General features: G+C 43.5%; 1 protein-coding gene across 2 annotated transcripts in view; it reads left to right on the top strand.

Annotated features, from left to right (window-relative positions):
* Nucleotides 1-5,289: 5,289 nt before the first annotated feature.
* URB1 (URB1 ribosome biogenesis homolog) overlaps nucleotides 5,290-17,342 on the top strand; it is a 41,785-nt gene continuing 29,732 nt past the window's right edge. For both annotated transcript variants that reach the window (XR_002043689.3, XM_010391395.4), the window contains exons 1-12: nucleotides 5,290-5,453; nucleotides 5,659-5,798; nucleotides 7,003-7,154; nucleotides 8,675-8,807; nucleotides 10,765-10,861; nucleotides 12,008-12,093; nucleotides 13,931-14,056; nucleotides 14,696-14,826; nucleotides 15,125-15,320; nucleotides 15,784-15,921; nucleotides 16,306-16,479; nucleotides 17,035-17,182. Coding sequence is in view for 1 of the 2 variants with exons in the window: in XM_010391395.4 (XP_010389697.3) it covers nucleotides 5,315-5,453; nucleotides 5,659-5,798; nucleotides 7,003-7,154; nucleotides 8,675-8,807; nucleotides 10,765-10,861; nucleotides 12,008-12,093; nucleotides 13,931-14,056; nucleotides 14,696-14,826; nucleotides 15,125-15,320; nucleotides 15,784-15,921; nucleotides 16,306-16,479; nucleotides 17,035-17,182 (1,660 nt within the window). In the remaining variant the exon portion in view is untranslated. The remainder of the gene's footprint in view (nucleotides 5,454-5,658; nucleotides 5,799-7,002; nucleotides 7,155-8,674; nucleotides 8,808-10,764; nucleotides 10,862-12,007; nucleotides 12,094-13,930; nucleotides 14,057-14,695; nucleotides 14,827-15,124; nucleotides 15,321-15,783; nucleotides 15,922-16,305; nucleotides 16,480-17,034; nucleotides 17,183-17,342) is intronic.

Raw genomic sequence — 17,342 nt, forward strand, 5'->3', positions numbered from 1 at the left:
GAGAAGTGTGTTCCATAGTTTTTTTATAATTCTAAATGTGTTTTGGAGGCTGTAAGTTGTCACAAGGTGCTATGGATAATAAGATCTAACAAGATCTTCAAGTGTGCTGTAATTTGAACTTGAGAGGACCAGTTCTGTGAGCCAGAGTTAGGAAACATTCTCGTGCATGTAAGTAGAAGTTTGAATGAATATTGAGTGCTGTACTTAACCCAGCAGGTTTAGAAGAAGGGGAAATATTTGCTGTTTTCTGCCGTTTTTTGACTCGCTTCAGAGAGAGCAAACTCATCTGAACAAGTTTTGAGTTTTGTGTTCATGAGCTGCTCCTTGACCAAACTAGTCATAACACCATAGAGACCCTGACCAAGGGTCATAACACCAGTCAGAAGACCAAGACAGAAGATGTGACCTATGAAGTCTGTAAAGCCAATCTCCTCACGTTTCATTTGGAATGAAACCTCACTCCATTTCCTCACCACTCGCGGCAGAAAGTCCCCACTCCTCACCCTCCTGAATGCTGCCAGTCTTGCTGGCACTTCTCCTGTACACAGATTATGTTTTCTAGCAGTGCACCTGGCACTTGTATAGACACGAAGTAAGAGGCATGCCCCATCTTACAGAGCTTACTGCTGGAAACAAGAGAAAACATGACCTAAGGTGGAGGCAGAACAAATGCTCCAAGGGAAAGGTCCTGGCTTTGTTGTTCTTGCCCTCTTAAAGCACCCAAGTCATCCCTGGTCAACTCCTGACATGGCACTTCAAAGACACATGGGAAAGACTATGTGTCTTGCCTCTCAGTTTAGGAAGGACATTAGGACAGAGTGGCTGGGTGGACCACAGCCTTGGAAATCAACTCCTTTGTGAAAGTGCTTTATTATGGGTGTATGAGCCTGCCTTTGATGGGTTGTTGTCACTGTTCCCCTTTAATAAGTATTTAAGCTAAGATTTTCCAAAATGACTAATGGTTATGTACTTGAAATTCAAGACTGAAGCTTTTTAAAGCCACAGAATCAATGTCAAAACACTGAAAAAGCTGTGGCTTTTCCAAGAGCCTTGAAAACATCAGGCTTCAAGGTCTCTCGAGTTAGGTATGCAAAGGCATGGAAAACTGGTAGTGTTTCAGAAAAGAGTAGCTCATATCAATATCTAATCAGTGAAAGTTAATAGTTTTGAGATCCAGACCTCAGGCTAATTCAACCTGAGCACTGTGAAATTAGAAGCAAATAACAGAATTTGAAAATAATATTGCAGCATTTCTAAGTGCCTGCTTTTCCTATCAGGACTGTAAGGGCTTCCTGGTAAATTCTGTGACTCAGTGACTGTGTCAAACTAGCTCAGACTGGATGATACTTGAAGATTATTCCATGTGTAGAAGGTGGGAAGGATTTCAGTCCACAGAAGATATCTCAAGTATCGCAATAGATACTCAGAGCTGCTTTCAGCACATACCTCCTCTAGCTCTTCACAGCCTGCTCATTGACCTCCACACTTTTCTGTCCTCTTCCCTTCTTTTCTGATCTTTCCACCCATCTTCAGCACCTGGGCATGCAGCCCAATTCCAGACTCACACCATGCTCTGACTCAAACCCCTGGTGCTCATAATGCCTTGTGGACAGGTCCTTCCATATCAACAGGCTCTAGTATTCCTTGTGGGAGGAAGATAAACTGCCATTAGTCAGGCTTTAAAATGCACTCCTTGCACTCCAGCTAAAATAACTATGGGACTGGGGGAGGAGGAGGAAAAGGAGGAGAGGTGATTTTGATTTACAGCATCAAGAGTGAAAAAAGTTGTGGTTTTACTTCAGCCTTACCGGCCCTCATCTCCTGGGTTCACACACTGTACTTGCACATCACCTGGACTCCTCGACGCCAAACTTCTGGAATTCAGGCTCTGCAATGACTGTGTCTCCAAGTGTGTGAGCTAGCACTGGGCTGATCCGAGCAAGGATCATGGGAGTATGGGGCACAGGGCATTTGGACATGTGATGACAAAGAAGTGATAGTGTTGGGAACATCCCCTTCTCGGGAGGCTGTGCTGGGGAAGTGGTCCTGGTATCCCATCTCTTGGCAGCATCCACCCTCTCTCCTTCTGTGATCCCATGCCTCAGGAAAGCAGGAAGATTTGACAAAGAGCTCTATTTCACACTTGAAATTTTGGGAAAAAACAAAGGAAAGCTTTCTGTGGAATAATTGTGTAAACTAAGAGTGAACATTGAGAGAGTTTTAAAGATGTGATTTTGGATTAAATCCATTCCCTCTGAATGCTTTCTGTAGTTAATTTATACATATAATGAAAAAATTATTTTAAGAAACGAGTGCATTTCCTACCGAAGTAGTGTAAGGTAGGGGACCACAACTCACATATGGCCTTGAAGTGAAAGCACCACAGGGGTTACTGTAACTGGGGCTCCAGTGGCCAAATACCAGTGGGTTTAAAGAACAGGTTTGGCTGGGATTAGCATGGGCTGTACAGCTGTGCTCAGGCAGAGGTGTGTCAGCAGTCCGACTCAGGGGTAGTCACTCATCTGTAGGGAGAGGTTGTAGGTCTGGAGATGAGGCTGAATTTGGGAAGGGTCACGAGGATGTGTTTAGGGAATGATGTAAATGCGTATCAAGAGACTTAATCTGGAGGGGTGGCAAGTAGTAGCTATAGAACAGCAAGCATCTACAGCTAAAGGCTGGAGATAGGGACTGGCTGAGCAGGACAGGAGTGTTTAAGGCTGAAATCAGAATAGAAACCTTGGTGAAGCTTTTGCATAAGAAATGGCCTTATCTGCCAAATCAGATTTTTGCATTCAGGGTTGCATGAGTGAGGATCCTGCAGCAAAGAAAAAGGTTCAGGTTTGGGAAGCAAAGGCAAGTTAGGCAGGACTGCAGGGCTGGAGCTTGGCTGTTTACATACTGTTCAGGGCAGTAAAGTCTTCAGAGGTCGTGTTGTGGCTGAGGCAGGAAAGGGTCGCTTGGCCCAATTAGTCTCATATCTAGAACTGTTCCTTGAACAAGGTGGAGAGCTGAGGTTCATGCAAGGGACCAGAAATTGTTTTTCAGACTAGAAAATGCCAGAGGGGCAGTGTATAACTTGGATATGATGATATGTTCATCTGGCAAGAATTTTGATTTTCTGAAAACTGGGCAGCTCAGAAGTTACTACTTGACTCATTTGCTGCTTCCATCTGTTGCACACGTAAGCACAACAGAGCAGATGAATTTTGTCTGAGCTTGAGGTCTTTGACTGGCCCTCCATAAATGCAGCTTGCCAAAAAAACAGACTTGGGGGAGGAAAGTTGTCAGATAGAATAGAGAAAGACAAGGACACAGGCTTCAAAGTGCACTCCAGCAGAACATGGAAGTGACCTGGATGGAAGTGAAACCAGCAGTCTGCTTCTCCAGCCTCCTGGAAGCCTCTACACAGGCAATGAGGGGAGAGAATAACTGAACTTCAAGGTGAAATAAAAATAATTTTCAGTAGCATTTTCCAGTACTCCTTAAAATACTAGAACTCCTATGAAATATGGCGTGATAACTATCAGGCTTGTAAGTCCGGTCACTGGGACTTTTACCTTGAAGATCTCAGTATGGGTACTTTGAGCTTCTTAAAAGCTGTGTGAAATCAAATATTTTTCCTAGTTCTACTAGCTCCAGCCTTCCTTTTCATCCCCTCAATAACAAAGCAACTCCCTCTTGAGAATGTTATTTACTTTCTGTATTATGTGCCTACCAATTTCTGGAATTGCAAATGTATTTGGATACTTGCATAAATTTAAGTTTCAGGAAAACCTTAAGGCTGAAACAGGATTCCAATCATCCAGAAGAAGCCACCAAAAATGTTTTATGGAAGAAGTGAGAAGTCTGTACTCTACCTCTGCATAGAATTTGCTATACTATGGTAAATTCCAAATGGAACGGCCTTCTAAACAAGCAGAAAAAGAGTTGGAATGTAGCGAGTTAAATTTAAGTATTCCTGGAAACAAGAATTATTAGCAGAGCTTGGAGCACGTCGTCACTAGCAGCAGTAAGATGCTTTTAGCTTTGTTCTCCTAAGTTACTTGTAAAAAGCCCTTGTATCTAGTGTCTAGCAATTCCTATTTTCCCATTTCCTTTTCCCCCCCAGTCTCATGTACTCCTTTTATTTTACCCTTTTGTCTTCTAACTGCACCTTCTTTTATTTTGTTCCACCCTCTGTTCTCAAAACATCACAGCACCCTCCATCAATGTGAAAGCGTTCATCCTAAATCTTAGAATGACTGTGAATGTTGCCCTCTTCTGGATCACTTTTTTTTTTACAGTATTTTGCTAAAAAAATAAGAGTTTGAAAAACCCCAGAAAGATACTAATGTTGCCTTTATTACTTGCACATATGGGGGGAAAAAAAAAAGTTTGGATTTGGATAGATCTTTATTTTCATTTTTTCTTACTGAAATAATCTCCTTTATCTTCCACTACTGTTTCAGCTGCTGTCATTCCATACGTAACAGTTTATTGGAACAAGGCTTTTACAACTCCTCCTTATCACTGTGCTTGTCCTGGAATAACTCTTGCTGAAAGCAAGGGAAGAGTTTAGATTTTTGTTAATCTAACCCTGCCGTCTCGCAGTGGGAAGCCGTTCCCCCTTGTTGTGCCACTCCCTCCCTTGTAAATAGTCCCTCTCTCTCTTTCCCATGGGCCCCTTCAGGTACTGGAAAGCCCCAGATAGGTCACCCCGAAGTCTTTCCCTTTCCCGCAAAGAGAGGAGTATGTGAGGAAGTTCTCTCCTCTCCCTGCTTCCCGGCACCCCGCGCGTTTCCCTTGCACTCCTAAATTTAATCCGTGTTGGTTCAGGATCGCAGTGGGCTGCAGTCCTGGGAAACTGGGATGACAAAAACCTTGCAAGCAGCGATGGATGAGAGACTGCTGAAGATGGGATATTGGGAAGGAATTCTCGGCTGTGAGGGTGGGCAGGCCCTGGCACAGGGTGCCCAGAGCAGCTGTGGCTGCCCCTGGATCCCTGGAAGTGTCCAAGGCCAGGCTGGACGGGGCTTGGAGCAGCCTGGGACAGTGGAAGGTGTCCCTGCCCGTGGCAGGAGGGTGGGACGGATGGCGAAACGAGATGATCGTTACGGCCCCTTCCAAACCACTCCACGATAACTATCTTTAACTCTTTTTGTCCACTTGGGCACTGATCGCTCGGAAACCCCTCACGCGAACGCTCGGCCCGGCCGGGCAGGGGCTGCCGGCAGCACCCCACCTCCCGGGGGCGGGACGGGCCCGGGCCGCTCCCGCTCCGCCCGCCCCTTCCTGCGGGAACGGCGGCGGTTCCGGGGCGGTGCTGGGCTCCGGCATGGCCGGGAAGCGGAGCGGCGAGGCCGAGGAGCGGAGTGGGGAGCCCGCGGCCAAGCGCGCCTGTGGCCCGCAGGACGAGGAGTTCAATGGCGCCCGCTTCAAGGCGCTGCTGCGGGACCCCGCGGCCGCCGCCAAGGGTGAGCGGGCTCTGCTGGGCGGGAAAGGCGCGTGCTGAGGCGGCGGCCCCGGGCTGCAGCCGCCCAGGGGACGTCGCGGGGATGGCACCAATGCTGGTGGTGGTGATGGCGATGGCGATGGTGATGGCGCTGATGGGCAGGGCCCGGCCCCCGCAGCGGGTCCCACACGTGGCGCTGGTGCCCCGGTGACGCTGTGGCTTTGCAGGGCTGGAGACCTTCGTGGCCGTCGCCAAGACGCTGCCATCGCCCCAAGTGTACGATGTCGTGGAGGGATACGTGAAAATTTCCATGGAGTGTGCTGAGATATTCAAGCTTCTCGATGGAGAAAGGAAGCCTGAAAGTGAAGTAAGTTGGGCATGGGGGTTGAAAGTCACTGCCTGACGGCTACAATCCCAACAATCCCACCCTGGAGAAGAACCAACAGAAGGTAACCAGGGAACGGTCACGGCCCTATGGCTGCCAGAACTCCAGGAGCGTTTGGACAAAGCCCTCAGGCACAGGGTGGGATTGTTGGGGTGTCTGTGCAGGACCAGGTGTTGGACTGGATGCTCCTTGTGGGTCCCTTCCAGCTCGGGATAGTCTGTGATTCCAGGAATAAATGCTTTGTGGTGTAAACAACTCTGATAATTGAATATGGGTTTGGTTTGGTTTTTTTTCTGGAAGTAGCAGTGGCAGAAGCACCTACCAAGTGGGAGATGCTCTTTTCAGTTCATAGATGTTCCTGGATTTAATGATACACACAGCCAATAGTCCCGTCCAAATCAAGCTGTTCAGGTTCTTTAAATGTTATCAAAAGACCTTTCAGGAAATAAGGGGATCAATAGAAGCAGTTAAGAAAGCAAAACAAAAGTGGTCCAGTTAAAGTAAATGTTTTTAGATATCTCTCTGATACATCAGTATTTTTGAGAAGCCACTGGTAAAATTGACCTAATTTTTCTCATCTCAGCTGGACACAATTTATCCTCATCAGAATATGATGAATGAACAAAAGGTTCAATAACTTTTTGCTGTGAATGCTGGTGCAGCATTGCTATCTGCTTACAATGTAACATTGTATTGTGTTCTTTTTAACCATCACTTGCTGCTCTTTGCCTTACAGTATCATTTTTGTCTGTGTAATGACAACCTGTGTTGTGTTTAGTGACAGGCTTTCGTCAACATCCTTTTGCTAACAGGGGCTAATGTTTGTAATGGGCACAGCCCCAGTGCTGTATGGATTTTGGGTTCTTCTGGAAGGTATTAATTGCAAGACTGGAACAGCCCAGATGTTTTTCTCTGGCACGTTTCATTTTTCATCATCCACTTAGGAGCTATTGTCTCTTGAAGCATTGATTCCTTGAAACTACATGCTCTCAGAAGTAATCTTTTCGAAGAGGAAGCATTCATTTGGCAGACAATCTAGAACTTAGTGTCATTTTCATATGTGGAAGCTTTCCTCTTGGAGTAGGGTTACTCTTTTTGTTAATGGTGGTTATTACTGTTCGCTCAGCTAATAATTTCAAGTCTTACCTGATATTGTCAGATATCAACATACTTCTTTATCCTGCAGATGCTGTTAATCTTTCAAGCTCTAGAAGCCATTTTACTGAGGACAGCCAGTGACCTCTCCCATTTTTCTGTTGTGGGAATGAACATTGTCAAAAAGTTGATTCATTCCTATATGAAACTGGTCTATGCTGCTTTGTATTCTGAAAATCACAGGTAAGTCTTCCTGGTTTTCTGGTGGAGAATATCTGTCACTTGATCTGGAGGAACTGTCCTAGACATTGCAAAATTCATCTTGACTTATTGCTAATAATCCGCCTTCATTTAAAAATCCTATTCCACTTGTCATAAAGTAATTGCCTGTGGAAGTCTTTGCAAAGTGGAAGCTCTGATACAACAAATAATTCAGTGCCGTAGGCTGCTTTCCTGAAGCTGTAGTTTTTGTCAGTTGGGCCTGTCCTGGTGAAAGCTAACATGGGTGGTACCTTGAGTCTTGTTATTTTAATGCTACTTGATTTGTGGGGTGAAATGTACTGTGTGGAACAGGGCTGGGCAGTGTTCTTGTGATGGCAAAAAGAGCTGCTCTTGAGTGGTTTATTTCCCTGTGTTTTTTGGAGTCAGGTTTTACATGTTTGTAATGGATTTTTCTCTTTCAGGCTGGCTTTTCTTGTGTAGTTTTCCCAGCCTCTTAAATCTGAGGTGGTTTTAGGTTGTTTAATAACTAACTGTGTTATCTAGTCCAGACCAAACAATTTCTCATGCACATGTGGACAGGGTGAAAGACGTTGCAAATGCCCGAGACATTTCAATGCAAACCTGGGAGGAAGAGGAGAGGAGAGAAAAGAACAGACTGAAATTGGCTTGTCCAATGACTCATCTTTCAGTCTTTGAGCAGAATTGGAGAAGCTTTCTCTGCTTTCCCAGTTCATAGACACAACTGTGCTTCCTGCTCTGCGCAGTTGATCTTGTTGCAAGCAGGCGTTTTAGCTGGACAGACAGTCTCAAATAGGTATGCTGGAAACAAATTTTGAAGCTGTGCAAGATCTGCACTTCTGATTAAGTGTTTAAAGTTCAGCTTCTGGAGAAATCCTTCTAGAACCTGCACAGAGGAGGCTGCGGATTTCTGATGGGAGATGCTCTGCATTTTCTGTGTGACCTCTTTGATGTGCAGAGGGATTTTCTTTACTGTATGTCCACATGGGATCTCTGCTTGAATCACATGGCTTTTTACAGATTGTCCATGACAGAAACATGATGGACAGGTTACAAGCCTGTTCATGGATAGTGGCTGTTCAGACGATGGAGGTCTGCGGTCTTGTACCCAGTGGCCCTGACATAATCCCATTGAAATAAATGGCAAACCTCTATGAATTTAGTAGTTCGTAGAATCATAGAATAATTAAGGGTTGTCTAGTCCAACCCCACTGCCATGAGCAGGTCATGTTCAAGCTGTTATTTTTGGCACTTTCTCCCTTTTAAACTACTTTATAAAGGGAATATCCAGCCCCACATTACGGTTTAATTTTGGGGACGAGTGTAAAAAGGCGTTTCCTACTCCCTTCTTCCTTCTCCCCTCTTTCCCAGCTGCTGCTATTACTGCCTAAAATAATTATTTTGTTTGTTTAACTTCCCTTCTATTTTCCCTTTAAGTTTTAATCTCTTGGTTTGGTGGTTTGTATAGCCATCATCCCAGAAATAACCTGCAGGTTTACCTCTGTTTTTTTTTTTTTTTTTAGGATGAGCCGAGGGTGCCTCACGCTGTTGTCGGCAATGGTGGCTCAGGGCCCGGATTCAGCAAGGGATGTGTATAGTCATTTTGATTTCAATAACAAATACCTGCCTGGATTGTTGAAAAAAAGGTGTAAGAAGGTAGGTTAAGGTGCTATCTGCCATGGAATGCTATACTATGGCTCCATCAGCTTTTTTAGCCAACTATTTAGAAAAAAGCTGTTGCCACCGTTTCTTTGCTGTATTTTCATCTGCAAGAACTTAACTCTCCCGTCCCGTCCTGTGTCAGGCTGAAGTCCTTGATTGTGCCTGACTGGACATATGGAAGTGCCTTGTGTGTGTTTCCAAGAAGCTTTGGAGAAATACAAATGTACGGTTTCTATGAACTGCCCTTCTAGTGTCTAAAACAGAGTTGAAGTGATGGTAAACTCCTGAAAACTAGTCAGTCTTTTTGTGGTTTGGTCCCACTGAAGTCAGTGGAAGTCGGAGAGGGGATATTGCCCAGTACTAATACAGAGTAATTGCATTTGAAAACATAAACAAGAGTTCTGAATAGTCTGTAGCTGGAAATCCTTAAGAAGAATACGTGAGTGAGGAGAAAAAGTCACTCCCTTTTTTCCAGAATAAACTATCTTGTTTCCTCCCTGTTTACTAAAAATAGTCAGGATTGACCCAAACCAGTGCTTTAGAACAGGAATATTAATGTGTCCTTCCAAATGTAAGCACATAACAAATCCAGTATTACTTTCAATGCTGACATACTATTTCTGGATTTTAAAGATGACTTGCAGAGTGAATGTGTACGTTTATGTTGGGTTTGTGCCATCTGAGATAAAATTCAGACTTTTTCTTTATAAAGCAATCAAGTGGAAGGCAAAAAACCAAACACATCCCTTTTTCCCTGGAACCACCTTTTATAGTTCCGGAGCTGTCGCATTCCATGGGTTTTGAGCTCACTGCAGAAGCTGTCTGCAGGAGTATCTGCACCCTTTATTTTAAATGCTTGGGTGTAGGCTGTCGATCACAAGCTTGTTAGATACGCGAGTAAGGTACGAGGAAACAAGCATCCAGAAGGTCTTCCTCTTGCGCAGCTTTCAGTGAAATTATGTCACAACTGGCTGTCAGAGGTGAGTTTTTAACACAAAAATACTCAGCCCAAAGCTTACAGCAAAATCTTGTTTCTTTCTATTTATTTCTTCTTTGAACCCTTTCAGGAGTCCCTGCTACCTTATCTTTTGCCTACTCGGAATCTTCTTTCAGGCTTCTTTACACGCAGCTTAATTTTGCACAGCAGGTGTTGAAAGAATTGTAAATTGTGGCGGTGCTCTGTCAGGAAGTGTAGTGATAGAGTGATAGGACGAGGGGTGACTTTTTATTCGAAAGAGAGTAGATTTACATTAGATATTGGGAAGAGATTCTTGGCTGTGAGGGTGATGAGACACTCTCCAGTACAGGTTGCCCAGAGAAGCTGTCACTGCCCCATCCCTGGAAGTGTCCAAGACTGGGTTGGATGGGTCTTGGAGCAACCTAGGATATTGTGAGGTGTCCTTGCCCATGGCAGGGGTGTGGAATGAGGTGATCCTTAAGATCTCTTTCAAGTCAAACCATTCTGTGATTCAGTGTTCCTATCCGATGATGCTGTTACAGGCCAAGATCTCACTGATTCCACTGTGCCTGAATTGGTAGTTTTATATTAGCCCCTTTTAATGGGCATTCTTGTGAACTGACTGAGCAGTGCACAAGTGAGGAAGTTCAGTGATGCAGTGTTTGGCATGAAACTGCTGTTAATATTTCCTTCTTCTTTAAATTTGTGACCTGGTCTCATATATTGAGAATTGAAAAGCACGTGAACTAGTACGTTTTCCTTTTTATGTTAAGGTGAACTGCTTAATGCAAGAAGTTTTTTAGCTGAGTACGCTGTGGATGAATTGCATGTAAATATATGTGTAAGGCTATATGCAATGCATTTATAGAATTTGTTTCATTTACCCATTTGTGGCACTTCTAGGGATAATCAGCAGCTGCACTATCAATTTTGCAGCTGGGAACAATCTGTGTGCTAACAGTATTTTTTAATTTTATATTTTTATGTTTCCAGGGGAGAACAGATGTCCGCATGGCCTATATTCAGTTTGCTCTCTCCTTTCTCATTGCTGGTGATAATGCAATCTTGGCACAGGTGCTGGAATTAAAAGGTACTTCATAATTGCTTGTTGGGTTTTTGTTTTCAAGGCACACTCATTTATAGGTGATAATAAATATGACCTAATTAAAAACATGAACCAGGTAGAGAGCACTAATAAGAAGCAAAATAAATATTTTTAATCTTATTACCTGAAAAGCTTGAAACTTCTTTGGTAGTCTAGTAAATAGGCCTCTTCTGCTTGAGAACTATATGCTGTCTGCTAAAGCTTTGCAAAAATAGAGTCTTTGGTGACACAGATGGAAAAAAAAGGTAAATCTACTATAAAACTTTGAGGTCATAGAGTCAATAAACAGAAAAAAAATTCATGGCCTCCAGCCTTGCTCGTAAGACTGTAACAGTGCATATGCTGCACTAACTTTCTTTTTAAAAGTGTTAAAGACTGTATGTACTTGATTTGCCTTTCTGCCCTGTGAGTTGTGACCCTTGGTAAAGTTATGAGATAATTCAGAAGGGATCTAGAAATACTGTTTGAAAAAAAGTCCTTAAGCCATTAGCTGGCAGCCGGTCATTTCTCGTATGGCGAGGGACTGAGAACTGGCTGTAATTATCTACTTCTCTTGCTCCTGCTACCCCAGGGCTGCTGATTTCCTTTAGGTGCTGGCAGTTGTTCAGTTCTTTCAGGCTGGGGATTGCACACCTCGGCCCAGTCAGTACAGCTGGCTTTCATTCCCCTGTAAGAGCCCCAGGTTCTCTATAAACTGAAGTTGTCTGACTTTGGGATGCACTGGTGAGCCAAAAGATGAGGCATGTGGTTGGAGATGGAACCTCCAAACATTTGAGAATCATGCAGTGGAACAATTGCAGGTGCTTCAATGGAAAGAATTTGAATTTACTTAAATTTTAATATGGCATTTCAGGGCCCAAAATGTATTTAAAGTTGACAGATGCTGTAGCAGTGTTAATCAGCAAATTGGCAAATTAGCCAGTCAAGATGAAAGTAGGTTTGTCAGCATTGCTTGCTCATCACTGTAGTCATAGACACATCATCCTTCTGAACTCTGATTGCTGCCTTTTGGTTGATCCTGGAATATAACAGCAAGGTAACGTGGAAGAGGAATGGGTGTGAATTCCCTGCAGCATTTTAGTATGAAAGGAGCTATCACATTTTGACTTAACATTTGAAATGTTCTCTTAGATTTCATTCCAGATATTCTTCGCTCTGAAATAAAGGAAGACAGAGTTTCTACTGTCAATCTTCTGCTCTCCACGCTGAGAACTAAGGTACGATGCACCCTTGAAACTGTGTTGTCCTGTGTTTTCTGTTTTCCTCACTGTTGGAAACGGTTCTGCAGTGATTTCTCACACAATGTTTAGTTCTTAGGGCTGCCTGCAGTGTGCAGCTGCAGTGTCTGTGACTTATCACATATGTTGGAGGTTGGTAGCTTGGATTTATTACTGTCTCAGGATGGAAGTTTGTTCTCCTTTTCCAATACCCCGTTTTAAGGAAGTCACTGCAATAGCTTTTGCTTGAATGCTAATTTCAGCTCATCTTCAGAGTGTGATGTCCAACATAGTCTAACCTTTTTGTGGGTTGGGACTGCATCAGTGCCAAGCCTGAATGTCAAAAGAACTGGAGTATTCTTGGCGCTTCCAGTGACAGTAAGATTGGTCTTTCAATTAATCAGCCTCGTGCTGAAATTGGGAGCTCAGCTAGACTTGAGTGGGTTTGTTAGCTCTGAGCTGGGTAACCATTTACAGTCGTCTTTCAGGAGAAAAAGGGTTTTGTGTGATATTAGTACAGGGGCTGAGGTGTGAAAGGGGTGTCCAGGAGCTGCTGGTTGCAGTTGAAGGGTGTGTGGTACCGTTCCCCAGCAAGTCTTGCCATTGAAGCCACATCCTGTGGTCCTGCTTAGCTGAGTTTCGGACTCACTGCTGGGATGACAGGGTTTCTGCTGCAGGAGATAAATTCTGTCAAAGATATTTCTTGGTGGGGTGGAGGAGAAGGGAAGTCTTGTAAAACTGTCTTCCCAAGAACAGAGAATTTGTTGCAAAAAAGAAAGGGTACATTCCACCCGCTGTCAAAAAGTACTGCTGGAAAGGTAAGGCTGCTCCCCTTTGATGTTGGTTTTTCTGGTTCTTTCATGGCAGACAGAAATTACCTCGTGCTGTATCAAGGATGAGACAGCAAACAGGGAAGCAGGAATTGCTGAAAGGTGTGAGAGTTGGTTTAGTGGTGGCTGCCTTTCCTGTGCTGTTACGTTCTGAGCATGTGCCTGCCTCTTCCCTGGGATGCACTTGTTGCTTGTAGAGCAGCTGCAACTGAGATGTATTTTTATTATCTATTATTTTTTAATATCTATTCTGAACTACTGTAGCAATGTTGCATAAGCTGTTGTATAAGCAGTTGAGAGAATGAAGAAAAAAATAGTTTCAAATTTAGAGCGTAGCCATAAGAGCCTGCCTCAGACTCAGACTTTTCACAACTGGCCAATTAAAGCCGAAAATGTTCTTTCATTTTGCTGTTGCAATAACACAAAAAAGGAGGAGAATAAAAAAGCTACCATTTAAATGTAAAATAAACCTCCTTGAAACTTTGTTTTCCAAATGAAGCTTTTCCTGTATGGGAGTCATACATCATGAGCTGCTACATTATTGGTGGACCCCAGCACACTGTATGACTCATTCAGCTTAGCAAGAAAAATCAGAATTAAAACAATGCCAGCATTAAAACACAGCAGAAGAACTTTTGAGAAAGTTCTTCCACTCTGTATTCCCTTTCATTCAAACTTTATCTGTAGTAGGCTTTACCATGTCTACCCCTGGGTTCCTATGGTTCTAGTCTGTGGCTGTGATGCCTTAAACATGGTCTGTGCTCTTCAGTTGAACGTGAATGCCTGTCCTGTCCAGCATGTGCAGGGTTTGCAGAGGTTGGTGTAGGGTCAAGGTGGAGCAGGAGCATGTGAGGAAGGTGTTGACAGGACAGGCAGAACCTTTTTTCTGCCCTAGTGAGGAGAGCCAGCTCTGTGTGTACTAGAAGAATGAAGTGTGTTTATTTTACCATGATTTTGTGATAACTTGCAATAAATAGAAGGGTTTGGTTTTTTCTCATTGCTTTCAGGTGGTTCACAACAAATATATCACCAAAACGCAGAAGGTGCGTTTTTTTACTGCAGAAGTGTTGCTTCACATCGCCTCACTGTACCGTTGGAATGGGATTACTGATGTCAGCCCTGGGGATTTAAAGGTCTGGTAATTTATTTCTTTGTTACTCTTAGTCCTTGTGCTGCCTTTTCCCCTCCCCCCCCCCTTTGAGTGCTCAGGTTTTGCAACAGCTCCCAGTTGCTCTGAGCTTGATGAGCTCAAAAAGAGGAATCTACTGAGCCTATTTTAAAAGATTTCTGTTGCTTCTCTGGCTACAGATTTTTCGCCTTTGTGTCTGCCCTCTTGTGTTTCCTCTACCAGATGCTTATGACCCTGCCACTCCCATCCTGATATACTGTAAACACCCTTTGGAGATCTGTTTCTAGTAGGTGTCTGCTTGGAGCTGTGCAAATCTTTGACCCCATTCGTAATGGGGCATTTCAGTTCTGAATAATTTTAAGTTCTTACAATTCCTGGCAGTCCTTGTAAGTCATATGGTTCACGATTTCCCAGCCACAGTTGTCAAGAGTCTTCTCATCCTTAGGGATCTTGAGTTGTTCTGGATGTAGAAGGTTAATGGAATCGTAGAATCACAGTCCTGAAGCTTCTCTTCTTTATCTGAACAAAAGCCAAATTTTCTTTTGGCATTTCTCTAAGAGGAGCTGTATAAAATGTAGAGTGAAGCTGATATCTGTGATGCCAAATCTCATATGCCTCCTATACTCCATTTTGGTTTTTATAGGTGGCTCAAGGTTCTGAAGAGGTGGGAAAAGTGGTGGTACGAGAACTTGTGCATAGTTTCTTAATGGACCTCTGCTGCTCTCTGAAACATGGCATAACGTTCTATGATCCAAGTCTTGGAACTTCTGGCAAGTAAGTCACTGGGCAGCTGGGATTGTGCGTGGATTTTTTGCTAGAAGCAAAAGAGACCTCACTAGTTACCGTGCGTGCCCTGAAATATGTGGTATTAATTCAAAGTAATGACTGTCATGCAGAAAACATGGAGGTAAATTCAGTTCTTACTTCTCTGAGTATAAGCTCAGAAATTACACCAGGAGGGTGAGAGGTCTTGCCTTCAATTAACAGTTAGAGGAGCTGCAGAGTTCACATCCCATATAAAGTGTCAAAATAAGGATTTCTTACTTAAAATAATTTTTTTTGTCTTCAACAGGGGAGGAAATGTGGTACTTCTTCACTTCCTGCTTGGTTTAAAAACTGCAACAGAAGATGAAATGGTTGCTGATCTCATGGTGAATATTCTCAAAGTATGCCCAGATTTGTTGAATAGATACTTCAAGGAGACCCGATATTCCTTTGTTCCTAGAGTGAAGTCTGCTTGGATGGACAACATGAAGTTACTCAAGAAGGTAGGAGTATGGGTGATGGCAAAAATCCATGCTCGGAGCAGGAGGCTCTATAAACATTTAAACTGAACTGGGAAAGAAGGAATTGGTATAAAAAGTAGTGGAAAACGTCACGTCAATGACGTATTTTTTGAGATGCAGCAACATCAAAGCTCAGCTAGAAAAACTTATTGTCCTTTGTGAGTGTTCTGCTGCCTTCTTGTTTAGCTTAAAATGGGCAAGTAAGATCTGGAATCTGTTGAAAAGAGATGGCCTTTAGCTGGGATGCTGGTTGCCTACAGAGGGTCCATTTAGTTGAGTAGGAATCTGGAGGATGCTCTGTAACATCTTTGCATAAAAATTGACATTTAATGTTGCCATTACTTTCGACGAGTCAAAATCCTTCTGTAGAATGCTCCCCAGAAGAAGCTGTCATCTCTGGGACTGTATCAGAGATATTAAATTTTTGTTTTTTTTTTTCTTTCAGATCTATGAGGCTCAACCAGAGATCTCCAATTCTTTTAAGACTTCAGAATTTATTCCTCTTCCCAGGTTGCTTTCTATGGTGATGGTAACAACAGTCCCTGCAGTGTGCAATAAAATAATGTTCACCCAGGGGTTAAATGTAAGAGCAGTCTATAGTATTTCAGTGATTTTTCTGTTCCAGTTAGTACTGTTTGATTTAAGTGTGTGATCATTCAAGAAACTTCTGAAGTTGGTTAATTATGTGTGTTTTGTATTGTCTACCCCAGCATAAATATGGCTTGGGGAAGCACTGGAAAATTAATTAAAACCACGGATAATGATTCCAGGTACCTTTGACAAGCACCAGTTCTGCCACTGCCCGCTAGTGGTTTAGGCTGGGAATCTGAAAACCTATGGATTCTTTACTGCTAGCCAAGATTTCGGAAATAATTAATTCATTGACAAATTTTAGCACACATTACAGATTCTGTGCAAAGCAAAACGGGAATCACCGAAATGTCACTAATTCGCTTCCTTCTTTTAGTTGCCCAGCACGGTGGTAAAGCACAACATCCTGTCACTGGTATCCATGGTGCTGAGAAGAGCCTTGAGGAACATTGAACACTGTTTATCTGAAGAAACTTGGCAAAGGTCACAAATCTACACGCTGCCAGCAGTGCAGGAGTTTGTGCAGCTCTACAGAGAAGCTGTCAGCAAGGTAGAAAGAAAGAGACGCTTGGGGGCTGACAGGAGGCGTTTTGCACGCTGCAGACAACTGCTCTCCTCTGTACTTTCTTCTCAAGTGGTTGCAGCCTAGGAGCCAGGAGATGGTACCCTGGGGGAGGCTGTGGATTAAATGGTGAGGTAGGAGCCTATGTTTCCTGACACAGCCGTCTGATGGGAATGCAAATAAAATTCTGGTGAGACAGATTTGTAACATCAATGGCTGTTGTGCAGCAAATGACTTCCAAGAGCAGGAAGCAAGTTCTCCTGGTTCAAGTCAGTGTAGCCAGCAGAGGTTACTCAGTAGTTACTAGACAAGAGAGCACTTGAGTTGAAAGGATACCATGAAGAAGAAGAACCAAACATAAATTTTTCACAGGAAAGCTTTTCAATAAAATGTTCTTTCCAGTGCTCATATTCTGCAGGAGTGAAAGTACAGTGCTTGATTTCAGATCATTCCCTGATTGCACGCAGGGTCAGTTCCAACCTTTGTCACAGGAGCTTTGTCTTACAAAGGAGAGCTGTTGCAATTTACCCTTTTTGCTTTTAGGTTTTACCAGACATGAATAATATAGTGGCTGTCTGGCAGTCCCTTCTGAAGCAAGAGAGAGAACACTGTGGTGGCCCAGCAGAGAAAAAGGAAGGTGATGTCTCCACTGTGAAGGCAATGACTGAGACAGAAGTTGCTGAGCAGCATGGTAGGCAAAGCAGGTGGAGTTACCCCTTCTTACTTCTGTGGGAATGGGTGTTGTGAAACCCTCATCCCACCCTTAACTTCAGCAGAATCCAGATCTCGCTTGTGCATTTACTACTCGCCTTTTCTTTGTTCAGCTCTTCAGGCCATTAGAATTGCCTGAG

This window comes from Corvus cornix, chromosome 1 (genome assembly GCF_000738735.6).
Source record: "Corvus cornix cornix isolate S_Up_H32 chromosome 1, ASM73873v5, whole genome shotgun sequence".
NCBI lineage: Eukaryota > Metazoa > Chordata > Aves > Passeriformes > Corvidae > Corvus > Corvus cornix.